We start from the raw sequence: 14,953 nt of genomic DNA on the forward strand, positions 1-14,953 counted from the left end.
CATATTATGCTATTTAGTTATTTATGAGTTGTTAACAATTGTTTTAATAATATAATTTAATTGAAGTATGAAAATTATGCACTTTCGGGAATTGTATATTCATATTTAATTAGAAAAATTAGTTAGAAAAAATGAGGAAGTTATTTTCTTTTAATACATGTTAAAAGTCTAAATTCAATTTTTATTTTAAAATCGTGCATCGCACGGGATTAATCTAGTGTCAATTAAAAATAAAATTTCTACAAAGAAATATGTCAGCTACAAAACGGAAGTAATATAATTTGTGATTTTGTGTACCACTAAAACATAAGTCAAAAAGCAAAAGAGTACAAAAATAAATAAAAAAAAAACACAAAAAAAAAAATTGGCGGCAAACAATTAAAAGATCAAACGGATAGAACAATGCATCAAAAAAATACTCCGTATCCAATTAATCAGAGCCGTACAATCGCACACGTGTAGAGGCGCGCACAGGAGGGCAAAATCGTCCAACTAAATATCTCTCTCTTTAACCTACCTTTTTTTTGCCGTCGTAAAAATCTTCTCTCTCTCCTCTCTTTCTCTCTCTAACCTAAACCAATTTCCCCTAATTTATTAAATTAGGGTTTATCCTTTCTCCCAATCTAGGGTTTACGACATTGAACTTCTGCTGCAATGGGAGTTCCAGCGTTTTACCGGTGGTTAGCGGAGAAATATCCGTTGATTGTTGTGGATGTAATCGAGGAAGAAGAAGTTGAAATCGATGGAATTAAGATTCCAGTTGATACCAGTAAACCTAATCCTAATCTCGAGTATGATAATCTTTATCTTGATATGAATGGAATCATTCATCCCTGCTTTCATCCTGAGGATCGGGTAATTGATTTTTATTTATTTTTTCTTAATGTTATGTTATTTGGAGTTGATTAGTGTTATTAAAAAAAAAAGTATGATTTTTTTTTTTTTTTAAATTTTTATTTTGGGTTTGTTTTTCTGTAAATTTATGATTTTTTAGTTCAGGAGAGCTGAATTTGTTAGTTTTAGCTGAGGTTAGATAGTATGATGGAGATTGTAATTTTAGGATTGCGGTAGTTTGCTATTGAAGTTGGTATGGATCGCTTAGTAACTTGAAATGTGTGGTGCTTTTGATTTCCGGGAAATAGTTTGCTTGGGGCTAGGTTGCATGGTGCTGAAGATTTAAGGTTAATTGAGGTAATTTGTTATGGAGAGGATATGAGTGGTTTGTTTAATTGAAATGCGTAGCGCTTTTGATATCCGGGAAGTAGTTTGAGTTGGTCTAGGTTGCATTTTGCTGGAATCAGAGTAAAGGAAATGGGTGGTTTGCTATGGAGAGGAAATGGGTGGTTTGATTAATTGAAATGTGGTGCACTTTTGATTTCCGGGAAGTAGTTTGGGTAGGGCTAGGTTGCACTGTGCTGGAGATTAAAGGTTTTATGATTGGGATAATATGCTACTGGGATGGATTTTGATGGCTTGATTACGTGAAATGTATGGTGCCCTATGAAAATATAAGATGTCAATACCTCCCATATGGAATAAGCAAAGTGGACCCAGCAAACATTGTACTTTGGCATATGGGATGGCGGGTTTGTGATTCATGCTTTTGATTTCCGGGGAATATTTTGCCAATGCCAATTCACCTCTCCTTTAATTCAGGGGTAGGGTGTCCTAAGTCCATATATATATATATATATTTTAAAGTCAGTTTTTATGCTTAGAGTGTGATCACTTGGGCTTGTAATGATGCCAGATAGGTTACATATTTTACTTCAAGCGGTTAGGAGGTTTGCCTACTGCTAGTATGATGTATGCATCAGCTTTGTAGTGACTAGATTATTCCTGGTAGAATGTAGGTACGTGAGACAGTGATAGTGTGAGACAACAGGGGATACGTTTCATTGTCGAGAGGGGAACAACCTAGATCACCAGAGTGTGAGTCAATAGGAGATAGGCATGATGAAGGAGTTGAGAGTATTGAGACCAAAGGACAATTTTCTATCTCTGCCATCAACTCATCAAGTATGGCCATCATACTGGGTGGTGGCTTATTGGCTAAGTCTCTTAAACTTAAATGATTTTTGAGATGATCATTAAGGCATGATTGATTAGCAGGTTGCAATAGTCGATCAGTAAATCACCACAAGTGGAGGATTGATTATAAGCAGTTTGCAATTGTCAATCTCTTGAACTTAAATACTGATACCTTGAGGTTTGAGGATTTTTTTTTATAATCATCAATTCATAGCCATTGCTACTTTGTCATTAGTAAACCACCAGATTTAAGTGGAGGATTAGCTTGTATGTAATAGAAAAAATGGAATTTTCTTGTACTTTTGGTATTTGTATTTTGCCTCTTTCTTCTTGATAATTTTTTGATCAAGTGGGAGGAGGTGCCATTTTTTCTAATGGTTTGGTATGACTGCATCATAAAGTCATCATAGACTCGTAGGTTTGTTTTCTCATTATATTTAATTATTAGATAATTGTTAGAAGTAGAAGCTTGCTTTTGATGTAAAAGAGGTAAAGCAAAATTTGATGGATTTCAAAGTTAAAACACTGCACAATGAATCTAATTAAGTATCAGGAAAAGGCCAGAAGTTTCCTTATTTTCGTGTGTTCTTGTTGCTTGCCTTTTTTCGCCATTTATAAACCTCTTTGTGAGTGGAATTTATAATTTTCAGGTTGAATGTTATATTTTTCGTGTCTGGCCATCATCCTTTCTTATGTCCTTTAGATATTAGCTGAGTGGGTCTTTCGTCTATTTGGGGACATCAATGTTTTGATCAATTAGGCTTGAGATTTCTATATTAGTATATATTACATTGAAAAATCTAATATTTTTTGTGCATTTTCAGTATGTCTGAACCTTTTCCTTCATTTTTATTCAGCCTTCTCCAGCAACATTTGAGGAGGTGTTTCAAAATATGTTCAACTACATTGATAGGCTTTTTAACATGGTTCGTCCTAGAAAGCTGCTATACATGGCGATTGGTGGGTTTATTGATCTTTTACAAATTATTTCAAACCCTTGTGCATGGGATATCTGCATTAGAATTATACTAATACTACAATAACTGCTTTCAGATGGTGTTGCTCCTAGAGCCAAGATGAATCAGCAGCGTTCAAGGCGTTTCAGGGCTGCTAAAGATGCAGCTGAAGCTGTATGTGATTCATTATAATTGATACTTCTGGATCTTCGTTCTTCATGAATCATCAACTTGCTTAGTGTATTTTTTTGGTTTCATTTAGGCTGCTGAAGAAGAACGTTTACGGCAAGAATTCGAACAAGAGGGAAGAAAGCTTCCTCCAAAAGAGGAGTCACAAACCTTCGATACCAATATTATTACTCCTGGAACAGAGTTTATGGCTGTATTGTCTATTGCATTACAATATTATGTTCACCTGAGAATAAATAATGATCCAGGGTGGAAATCTGTCAAGGTATTGCCTTAAAGTTTAAGGCTTTTGCATTAAATTCAGGCATTTGGTTGTTTTGGAGCATTTGGTGGGTGTGCAGGGTTCTAATTCTCCGTGGTTGAATTTTGAAGGTTATATTATCTGATGCAAATGTTCCTGGGGAAGGGGAGCACAAAATTATGTCATACATACGCCTTCAAAGGAATCTTCCTGGTTATGATCCAAATACACGCCATTGTCTATATGGATTGGTATTATCACTTCATTTTCTGCAGTTTACACCCAAAATAAACCGTTCATGTGCTCTTTTTATATTGATGATAAATATTTTTTGACAGGATGCAGATTTGATCATGTTGGCACTGGCGACCCATGAAGTTCATTTTTCGATTTTAAGAGAGGTATGCTGTTCTTTTGCTTCTCTTTTCTTTCTGTAGTATTTTTTGTTGATTTTTTCATTGATTTTGTGGTAATTTTAAAATGAATTATTTTGATTGTTAATGCAGGTTGTATTTGTTGCCGGACAGCAAGATAAGTGCTTCCTATGTGGTCAGGTTGGCCATTTAGCAGCGAATTGCGAAGGCAAGGCAAAGAGGAAGGCTGGTGAATTTGATGAGAAAGGTGGTGATGCTGCTGTTTCCAAAAAACCTTTTCAGGTTTGCCATTAATTTTATATTATATTAGAACTGTTTTTCATCACAGAAGTAGGAAAACAAATAATTTTCGCGTGTTTTCATTTTTCGTTACTTTTTTTCCATAACTTTGAGCCTTTTGTTGCAGTTCCTGAATGTGTGGACTCTCAGGGAGTACCTGGAGCATGAGATGAGGATTCCCAATCCTCCTTGTAAGATTGATTTTGAGCGCATTGTAGATGACTTCATCTTCATCTGCTTTTTTGTTGGCAATGACTTTTTACCTCACATGCCCACCCTGGAAATCCGTGAGGTTTGTATATGTTTTTTGCTTTCCTGTTGCTATGTTCTCGTGAAGAATTTGTATGAGTCAATAGCATATATACTCTAAACCAGCCAATATGATTAGCCTTGTAACTAATTTATGTTCTTGGCAGCTATAGTTTGGTCGATATTGCTACAGAGTGTGGTAGTGAAGAGAGTGTGTTAAATCCATCTCATTTGGTCTTACATGGATCAGGTGTGGGGCTACAATAAGATTATTGTGCACCCATGCATAAGTTATCATTTTTCTTATTTTTTTTGGAGGAATAAGTTATCAGTTTTTAGGTGACTGTTATCTAGTAATCATGCTCATGTTGCCCTTTTAGGCGCTGGAGTTAGCATTTTTAGAAGTTAAACACTCTAGTATTAAACACCAAATTTAGAAATAAAATAATCTTGTGCAAAATGACCCTGGATCAGGTCCATTTGAGACAGTTTTGTATATGCATTTTAAGTAGACTGTTTTTTCCTTTGTTTGTTTATTGGTATGAGAGGAAGTTGGTGGTGTCACTGATGCAAGAACGTAAGCGCGGACCTTATTTACTGTCTCTTATTCATCATTTATCTTCACTGTTTATCAGGGTGCAATAAACTTGCTGGTGGCTGTGTATAAGAAGGAATTTAGTGCAATTGGTGGGTATCTGACCAATGGAAGCAAGGTATTAAGATGATTGGGTGCTTTTATATGTAGGCCCGTTAATAGTGGTGGTAGTCCTTTTTTTTAAGCTTCTTGCATGGATAGCCGGTAGGATAAAGTTTACTCTGTGTATGTGCAGCCTGACTTAAGTAAAGTTGAACAATTTATTCAAGCTATTGGATCATATGAAGACCAGATCTTTCAGAAAAGGGCTCGGTTGCACCAGGTTAGTTATTTCCTATATGCAGAATAGTGGGTTGTTGTGGTTGAACGAGCTATCAATTTATTGTAGATGCTGATATTATTAGGCTGCCGTGTTTCCCTTCATGTTTGGAGATTGGAAATAGGTGTTATATTTGTTCCAACAATCTGTACCACAGATGTTGCGTTAATTCCCAAGCACTTTGATATTGGTTGTAATTAATAATGCTTGTTGGCTTAAAGGTTGTGCGGTTTTAATAGAAAGTTTTAGAGGAGGTGGAAATATGTAATGAGCAGTTTATAAGTACTCAATATGCTTTTCTTGATTGTTCAGCGTCAAGCAGAGAGGATAAAAAGAGACAAAGCTAATGCCAAAAGAGGAGATGATATGCAACCACAAGTTGTGCCTGAGTCCTTAGTCCCTGTGTCACGATTTCACGGTTCTCGCCTTGCTTCAGCTCCATCACCTTCCCCCTTTCAAAAGGGACTAGGCGGGAGTTCAGAAAGTAAGCCTCAGAAAATGGCACGTACTTCTGGAGCAACAATTGGCGCTGCTATTGTTCAGGCTGAAAATAGTCTTGAGATGGAAGTATGTTTTTTTACTTTTGAGCCACTAGCACATTTTCTCTTGTACTTTTGAAGAAGTTACTGTCTTCATATTACTCTGAAATAATTGTTAATTCTTTGTTCTTAAGGCTCATGAAAATAAAGAAGACTTGAAAGCAAAGCTTAAAGAGTCCATTCGTGAGAAGTCCGATTGTTTTAACTCAGATGTCCGGGAGGAAGATAAGGTTTATTTTGATTCCATCCTCTATTTCTGTCTGATAGATATTTTAATCATAGCATTTTCGTTCTGGTATTAATGAAATAATATATAAGTTGGATTGTTTACTTGAGATGCTTTATGTAACTGGTATATTTGAAATACGAGTAGTGTTATTGTGTAAAGTCTATTGATATGCTCAGCTGGAATATGCAAGTTATAGAATCTCGGTATTATTTTAGTTCTTGTATTCCCTATCATTTCCGTAACCTTAAATTTGGGGATTAATAGGCATAGCTTATGTGCCACATAACTTTTCAGACTCTTTAGCATTTCCACCTTTCATTTTGGACCTTCTGGTGCATACGGACTATAGTGGCTTGAGGGAGTCAGTACCATGGCAGTAGGTGAATGTTTGCTGATTGATATTGTAAGTTACGATAGTTTTATATAATTTAATGTACCTCAACTAATTTAGCTTCATTCTTTAACTTATAGCAGTTTCTAGTGGTTACTGAATATACAAGTGGTTGATTGGAAACGGCTCTACTTAATGTTAAGTTAATATGAATTTTGGAAGGACACGTACTTCGCAATCAGTAGTGGGAACTCAGTACTTCATGTCCTTATTCATTATAGTTTCCAGTTAAGGTTATATATATGATGTATGCAAATTTTGCTATGATGTACGCAAGGTAGTCATCTTAATTGTTTCGGGGGATATGAGAAGGAATGGGGTTGGTACCTTTAAACAATAAATTTAGCTAAGTTAATTTTTTCTTTCTCTTATATTTCTCTTCTTCATTGTACCATAGATATCTCATACTCTTGATGTATGCTAGTTGCTACATTTGGTAGTCAAAATTCTTTCTATTTGTGGTTTATATTATTTGTATCTGTTAGACATAATTACTGATGTTTAATTTTTTCTAAATCTAACTACCAATTTCCAGAGTTCTCATTCCTAGTTGCTAATGTTATTATCAAGTTTTAAGAATTTCTTGTAACAGTTTTGGAGTATCTGGCTTATTTTACACCGTTTATTTTGAATCAGATCAAATTAGGAGAGCCTGGATGGAAGGAAAGGTACTATGAAGAAAAGTTCTCTGCAAAATCTTTAGAGGAAATGGAAAGCATTCGTAAGGATGTTGTAAGTTGCATACTCTGCTTGCTCTTTTGAGATTTATTGTTACATATGTTCTTTGGTGATGCTTTCTTGAATATGTTTGTTTCCTATGTTTTGGGCCCTCCTAGCTCATATTTCTTGCATAATGATCTGTATTTTCATTTGGTGTCATGACTGTTTGTTTTTTACACTCGGATTAGCTTCTTTTGAGCTGTCTAATGGGGTTTTGTTGGGTGTTGATGATGTAGAATAAATGATTACTTGCATTTGTTATTCTCAGTATTTGCTTGTTAATTGCCTTAAGTTAAGACTTGCCTTTTAGCAATAAAGTTGAAACCCGAATTTGTTCTTACTTTTCATGTCTTGCAAAATTTCTAGTTCTTTGAAAGATTTTTGAGGATGCTATGTTATATAGTGGACTATCCTTGGGCACCTTGGCTTTTGTATTATAATGGAATAAGTATGGCTCTGGAATTACTTTCCCTCATTTTTTATGCTGCAGAGTCTTGTTGTGTCACTGTTTGACTCTATGCTGGTAGGAATAGCTGAATCTGTGATGTACCCTTTCTTACGGTGACAAGTAAACTAGCTAGACTTGAGCAATATTTGGGACCTTGATCATTACTAGTGGGCTCATTGTTGAAGCACATGAGCACCTAGTTTATGTATCAGGAGATTGAAATCGAAAAAATGTTGAATAAAATTAGTTATGTCAGTGGGTGGGATTGAAGGCTGATGCTCTTTATGGATGTCATGAAGTTGTTGCTCAGTTACTTTTAATGTATACATAAGAGTGTATAATGTATGGTATTAAGGCTTTGATTGATTGAGAAGAGTGTATAATGCTGTTTTGTTCCTAATGGTCAAAGTTGGAACATTGACACTCTTTTGTTAATTGAGTATACACTAGGGTTTTATATGGATTAAAAAAGATAATATACTTGTGAAGATGATGAGAATATTTATCAAGATGCCTTCTTTACATGGGCTGTGACCAGATAATTTTTATTTGGTGTTACGTAGAAGTCTTTCTCTACTTGTGTGTTTTGTTTACTGTTTCAGTTTATCCAGACTATTAGATTAATATTGTTTTGGTTTCAGGTCTTGAAGTACACAGAAGGCTTGTGCTGGGTTATGCATTATTATTATGAAGGAGTCTGCTCATGGGAGTGGTGAGTTATTTGAACCTATTTCAGGTCTTATGATTTTTTGTCTTAACATCTTGTTGCCTCCTATGTCAATTATCAATTTACAGAACACAATTCATTAGAAATGTGTTTTTATCTCTTGTCACATTTGAGTGAATGGTGTTGTTATATGAACTGCCTACTTGGTATGCACTCAGAATTTTAAAGTTGAATCATCAATGATTTTGAAATTGACAAATTTGTTTCAACTTATTGTCTCCTTATCTTGTCCCACGCCATTTTCGAATGAATTATGAGGTTAAATGGCTCGTCTTAAATTAACTTACCCTATGACTAACTTGCACAATGAGGCAATGATATGATTCTTTGGGAGGGCCGGAGCACACAGATATTTTTCAATGATTGCCTATTTTGTTTACATGACTGCATTTTTAGCGGATTGTCTACATTGGGGTGGGTATTTTTGAAGCATTAATTTTAAGATATAATTGTAGCACCTGGTTTGTTTTCTTCCCATGTTTAATGTATTTTTTTTTAAATTTTTTTTTATCTCATGTTTACTTTACAGGTTCTATCCATATCATTATGCTCCCTTTGCTTCTGATATTAAGGATGTTGCACACCTAGATATCAATTTTGAGCTTGGTTCTCCCTTCAAGCCATTTGATCAGCTTATGGGAGTCTTCCCTGCTGCAAGGTTGTTTTTGTTACTGTTTCTCTCTCTTTTCTAGTTGCTGAGTATAGTGTTCTAATGATGATTTCTTGCAGTTCCCATGCACTTCCTGAGACTTATAGGAAGTTGATGAGTGATCCTAACTCCCCAATTATTGATTTCTACCCAACAGGTATGTATCTTATGAAGAATGGTTTCAATATTTAAGTACAACTGAAGAAAATTAATTAGGTTCAATTTAAATAATACAGATTAGGTTCAATTTAAATAATACAGAGTAAAGGTTGCTGTGGCTTTTTTTTTTTTTTTTTGGGTGTTACTTATCTCATGAATGTAAAGGATATTCATAGCTTGCCGACATTATATATCATTGTTGTGCTGCACACTACAGGTTCTATTTTAATTTGCTCCATTCCCTCCACGGAGTGTGTGGGTGGTCAGCTTTGTTGAGCCTTGTAACAAGGAAGGGGGGAAGGGGTCTAACCTGTCTAAATTGCGGGTTAGATTTGAAGGGGCATTAATCTTATGTATTGCAGGGGATATATATGTTTGTGTTTTTTTTTCTTTAGTTGTCTAGACTCCGAGCTTGTTGATAAGGAACATGATCGATGCTTTCTTTCCTTTGTAGGGTTTTGGGTTAGAGATGAAAAATTCATGGTCTTTTTAATTGAATAAATAATTTCTTTACTTTTAGATCATGCAGATGAATGGTAATTAGAAATTTAAATGAAGGGAAAATAAGTATGGTTGTTGATTAACAGCTGTGTTTCATCAAATGTAAATCTGCCTACTAGATTATGTTTAACTACGCATATATGATCCTCTTTCAGATTTTGAAGTGGACATGAATGGGAAGCGTTTTGCTTGGCAGGTCTCTATTCTTGCCTTGGCCATATTTTTTTGGGCTTTCTATGTAATATTGCCTTGAAATTTGACAATTTTTGCTTGGGAATGTTACAGGGCATTGCTAAATTGCCTTTTATTGATCAATCCTGCCTTCTTACTGAAATTGCAAAAGTTGAACATACTTTAACGGTACGTGTTTCGGAGTGACTGATGACCTGGTGTGGTGTCTGGTCTTGTGACAATGTTAGTTGTTCTGGTCTGGGTACTAATCCTGATAATCTACTGTGTTTCTGTAGGCAGAAGAAAAGAGAAGGAACAGTATCTTGTCGGACATGCTATTTGTTTCTGTGTCGCATCCATTGTCCCCTTATATATTTTCACTTGATGATCGCTGTAAGCAAATGAAAGAGGGAGAAAGAGTACTAGTCAAAGAAAAAATCGACCCTAAGGCCAGGTATTTCTGGGGCTCTTGATGCTATTTGAATATTAATTAGGTATTTGTGTCCTTGTGCTTGTGTTTGTGTCTAAATTCCTATATGCTTTTATGTATTAATCTCTGGTAAAGGTTTTTGAGTGGACTAGTGATAATGATGATTCTGGTCTCATCTATGTTTTGTATATCATGTTGTCTTATCCATTTGGGGTTGAGTATATACATGGTGCACAATCACTTTACAAGAATTACTAGTTTTGTGCCCCCTGCGATGCCCTTGTTTATTGAATTTTAAGATAAATTTTTAATCTATATACCAAATTTTAAAATATATCATTGATACAAAATTAGTTAGGAATTCCTTTCAACAAAAAAAAAAAAATAAAAATAAAATAAAATAAAAATAAAATAAAATTAGGAATTGATGCGCTTTTGTGACGATTTGCTATCTATTGATGAAAATGTTCGATTTAATACATTTAAAAAATAAAAAAAATTAGCAAAAAATAAATTAAATAAAATAAATGTTCAAAGTCTGTTGGGTTGATCTGAACCAAAACTTTATTCAAGAGTTGAACATTTTTTAACTCGTAACCTGAAGTGACCAAATCCGAGATGACTCATGACCCGACCCTAATTGATAGGTTTACATAGTATTAAAATTCTATTAGATTGTGAAGTGTATTAGTTTAACCGATTAGTATATATTATAAATATTTTACGCGTTGAACTACTTCCTTCGCTCCAAAAAATATTATGATATAAAAAATAAATTTATATTATAATTTTTTAGAATTATAATCTAATAATTTTTACGTATAAAATTATAATTCAATTTGTGCAAATGAAATATTGGTATTTTATCGAAATTAAAACTCTAAACTAACAATTTTATCCTAAAATTCTATTCAAATAGAATTCTAAACTAATTTTTTTTATCTTATGAAGTCTATTTATATCTATCCTACGTGGTGCGACACTTGACGAAAAATTGGAACGCCAAGTGTCGCTGCCTCGTGACTTGGCTAAAAGTTTAGCTTTATATATTAGTTATATGATTGTACGAAAGAAGAATGACAAACAACTGGGTCTTCTCAAAAGATTTTGCCAACAAGTTTTTTTGATGTGTGATGTGCATAGTAGCTTATGTTAACCAAGTCTTTGAGGCTGCATTACTCGGTTTATCCACCTACCTTGCTGCATTTCTGTCGTACTTGTCACATGTCTGAGTCGAATATTGGTTTCAGTCTTGAAACGTATTAGTAAATCTAGGAATAAATTTAGGGTGCAGCGTCTGGGTATACGACCTAGATGATGTGGAAAAGTTTTCCGCCAACAGTTTCCCCTGTTATTGGGGTGAGGGTGGGGAAGTGCTTTCTTTTCTTGGGCTTGTTATGTTCTCTCTTGAGTGGGGATGCAGTGATGCATCTTTGCATCAATCCATGTCTTTTATGATCCACATTCAGCAGGTTAATATAGTCTAGGGAAGGCTTAAGTCTTTTGGGGAATGGAGATTTGTGGTTGCTGTGATTTGCTCTAGATCAAGTAATCTACTTAGGCATTTTCCACATTGGAAACCTTTTTCCTGCTATCTACTTCAATTTAAATCATAGGTCTGTTTGTGCCATCAATGAGTTTTGAGATCAATTCGTACATTTTCTGATGTGGTTTAGGGCTGCTTGCAGTGGGGGGATGAATGGTTACATTTGCCTTTGTGCTGGAGACCCTTGCCCTCCTATTTTCAGATCCCCGGTTTCTGGAATGGAAGATATTGTAGACAATCAAGTAATGTAAGATATAACCTCCACTTTTGTAGTGTGAACCTGTGGTTATTTATGACCATGCTGTATCTTTGACATTCTAATTTTATGGTTTCTCTGTAGTTGTGCAATATACAAACTCCCAGAGTATCACAAACACATAGCACGGCCACCACCAGGGGTGAAATTTCCAACGAAGGTAATAAGTTCTCATATAATGAATCTAAATTGCTGCTGCCAGTACATTTGCTTCAATTTAGTATATGTTTCTTTTAAATTAGTGATTGCTTTATGAACTGTTAAATATCATTAGTAAATTCGCAGTGTTTTGCTCTGCACCTGAGTGAATGGTTCCCCTTCTTTTCATTGGGCTTTCTTTGGGCCCTGAAAAGTTCTTGTGAAGAACAGTTCTGTCCACATTTTAGTAACTTCAGATACTCCAAGCAACCAAAATGTTACATCAGCCTGCTTGCCCTTTGAATTACGTTTTGTACATGCTTTTAGCATTTCTATGTCTGAGACATTGTGGAGGCTTATGAACTCCTCCTCCTCAGTGTATCTTTGCTTTACAAGTTGGGTATGAAACAATTGTGGCAATATTTAGTGTTAGTGAAAGATTATGCCTTCATTTAAACTTGAAGAGTGAGCATTTACCCAAGTTCAGTTCAGTATGAAGGGGAGTGAATCTCTAGCTTCAACAAAATTACTATTATTCTGATCAACCTGGCTTCTCTTGGTTTTGACTTCTGATGAGCAACTTGAAATTTGTATTGTATTAAAAGTGGATTGGGTTTAGAGTCCCACTTGGACCTTCCTCAGGTGCTTGCCAGTCTTTAATTTTACATCTTGACTGTGTACATTGTAATCATGATTCCGGTTATGGTTCTTTCAATTTTCTGTTTTTCTATAGGTTTGATTTTGTATAGGTTGCTAAATTTACCATTCACTGTTCTTGTAGCTGGTAGTCTGCATCTATTCCTTTTTAGTTAGTGTTGTTGATTGTATGGTTATATCTTCCCTAGATTTTACTTCGGGGTCTGGGGTGGATAATGATATTTCCATGTTTTTGACAAGTCATGGGTTCCTTTTTTCTGTACTCAGGTACAATGATCTGTGTTTCATTAAATCCCCACGTGTGACTTGCACACGCTGGCTAACAGCTTCCCTCTGCCTTTTTGTTGGCTGCTAAGTGTCTTATCTTTCTGTGGCTCATATAAAATTTATGGCAGATTGTCTCAATGGGAGATCTAAAAGAACCTGTCTTATGGCATGAGGATAATGGAAGAAGGCATATGGATAATGGAAGAAGGCATATGGATAATGGTAGAAGGCATATGGATAATGGAAGAAGGCATATGGAAAATGTAGGGCGGCATACGGACAGTCAAAGGTATACTTTTTAATCTCCCTCTTATTAATTTAGTCTGAAGGTGGAAAATTTGGATCCATAATGTTTAGATTAGGCCTTCATATATCTGTCTGTTCTGGGCAGGTCAAACCCCCCTGGGAGCATATCTGGTCGTCAGCTCGGTGAGGCAGCACATCGTCTGGTGATTAATAGTTTATCAGTGAGGGCAGATCAGAGTGGATATGCCAGAGCTCCAGCTTATGCAACTACCTCTGCCGCATATGGACCTGTCAACCCACATCCAGTCAACAGTTACTATGGTCAGGAACACAGTGGGATAATACCACCTCTTAGAGCAGCCTATCCGGGCCCTGGACATCAGCGACCTCCTGGTGTTGCACAAATCCATCACAGTCGGCCATACAGTTCACCTGCTTCCCGCCCCCACCATGGTGCAAGAGGTAATCTTTCAGCTCCCGTTCAGGGATATTATCCCCCTGGACCTCATCAAAATGGGTCTCAGTACTCTCCTGCTGGGCCTGCAGCTCCTGTTGTACCTGGAGCCTACCATCATCAGAGTGGGCAAAGCTACGGTGTTGGTGGCTATAATCAGTGGGGTGGGCACCCCCAGTCTCACAATTCTGGTAGAGGGGGTGGTAGAGGATATGGTAATAGTTCCCAACAAGGAGGAAACCGTTACTCTGCATTCGAAAGAGGATCAAGTCGTAGGCCACCATCTAGTCGTGGCCGGTAGTAAAATTACTAGAATTTGAGCTAAAGATGTCTGAGATAGGTAAAGCTGTAAAATATGCAATTTCGGATTATAGCATTCTGTAGCATTCTTTCAGCTTCATATTTGTGTAATTTTTTCCCATCTCATTTTTTAGAGTTTTAAACATATAGGCGCTTTTCCTTTGTCATAGTTGTATTGTATTTATTGTTGTACAATATCATCTGCCAATCTTGGCCATAAAAAATTTAAGCTGAAGTATTTTTTTTCAGGAAAGTACAACTGCATATCTTCTTTACAGAGTAACTCTTTTATCTTAATGTTGATACGGGAACAATTGTTATTCATCTGCTGTGACTTGGTTGTTTCTTGTGGTGCCTTAGATAGTAGGCAGACCCAGTTGATCTGCTTGATAGGGTTAAAATTGTCATTTTCGCAATAAGGTGAAGAGCAAATTTGTAAATCTATCCCCTTTCTTCTTCCTTGATCTCCTTCCTCCTGCGAACACCATCAAATTCAAAACCACTGCCATCTTCTTCCTATACCTCATATCTCCTTCGATCCACAACCAGAAATCGACCACAACCTTCATATTTTACCTGCAATCTGACTACCACCTTCATCTTCCCATGAGCCAACTAGCGACCACCATCTTCATCTTCCTTCTGCGAACCCACACCGACATTAATAACGGCGAAGTTGTCGAATTAAACGAAAATCCAAAGGAGATTTTGATGTCCAAGTTAATGCTCAAACAATGTATGATTGAGAGTATGTAAAGGAGAGATAGTGGGCATTGGTCCTCTTTTTGTGGCAAGAGAATGACCATATTGGGCCAAGTATTTGACCTCTTTCGGCCATGAGCCCATTGTACTTATGTGGGCCATATTACTTCAGACTAAAATGAATATATCT

The 14,953-nt window shown here is 36.0% G+C and overlaps 1 protein-coding gene across 2 annotated transcripts; it reads left to right on the forward strand.

The window, feature by feature from the left end:
• The first annotated feature begins 552 nt into the window (after window positions 1–552).
• On the forward strand, window positions 553–14,336 carry LOC145586404 (5'-3' exoribonuclease 3-like). Of its 2 annotated transcripts, none has more exons than XM_081643239.1 (23): window positions 553–855; window positions 2,889–2,991; window positions 3,085–3,161; window positions 3,250–3,441; window positions 3,549–3,668; window positions 3,756–3,818; window positions 3,924–4,073; window positions 4,198–4,362; window positions 4,955–5,032; window positions 5,150–5,236; window positions 5,546–5,800; window positions 5,907–6,002; window positions 7,029–7,124; window positions 8,202–8,272; window positions 8,817–8,945; window positions 9,017–9,093; window positions 9,752–9,792; window positions 9,882–9,956; window positions 10,064–10,221; window positions 11,874–11,990; window positions 12,084–12,159; window positions 13,190–13,350; window positions 13,453–14,336. In XM_081643239.1, exons 1-23 carry the CDS (start codon window positions 655–657, stop codon window positions 14,060–14,062), a joined length of 3,198 nt encoding a protein of 1,065 aa, XP_081499365.1. In that variant the 5' UTR covers window positions 553–654; the 3' UTR covers window positions 14,063–14,336. The 2 variants fall into 2 exon arrangements, with proteins under 2 accessions (XP_081499365.1, XP_081499366.1); XM_081643240.1 differs by having other exon boundaries at window positions 11,886–11,990.
• Window positions 14,337–14,953: the final 617 nt, after the last annotated feature.

This window comes from Chenopodium album, chromosome 16 (genome assembly GCF_948465745.1).
Source record: "Chenopodium album chromosome 16, dcCheAlbu1.1, whole genome shotgun sequence".
Lineage (NCBI taxonomy): Eukaryota > Viridiplantae > Streptophyta > Magnoliopsida > Caryophyllales > Amaranthaceae > Chenopodium > Chenopodium album.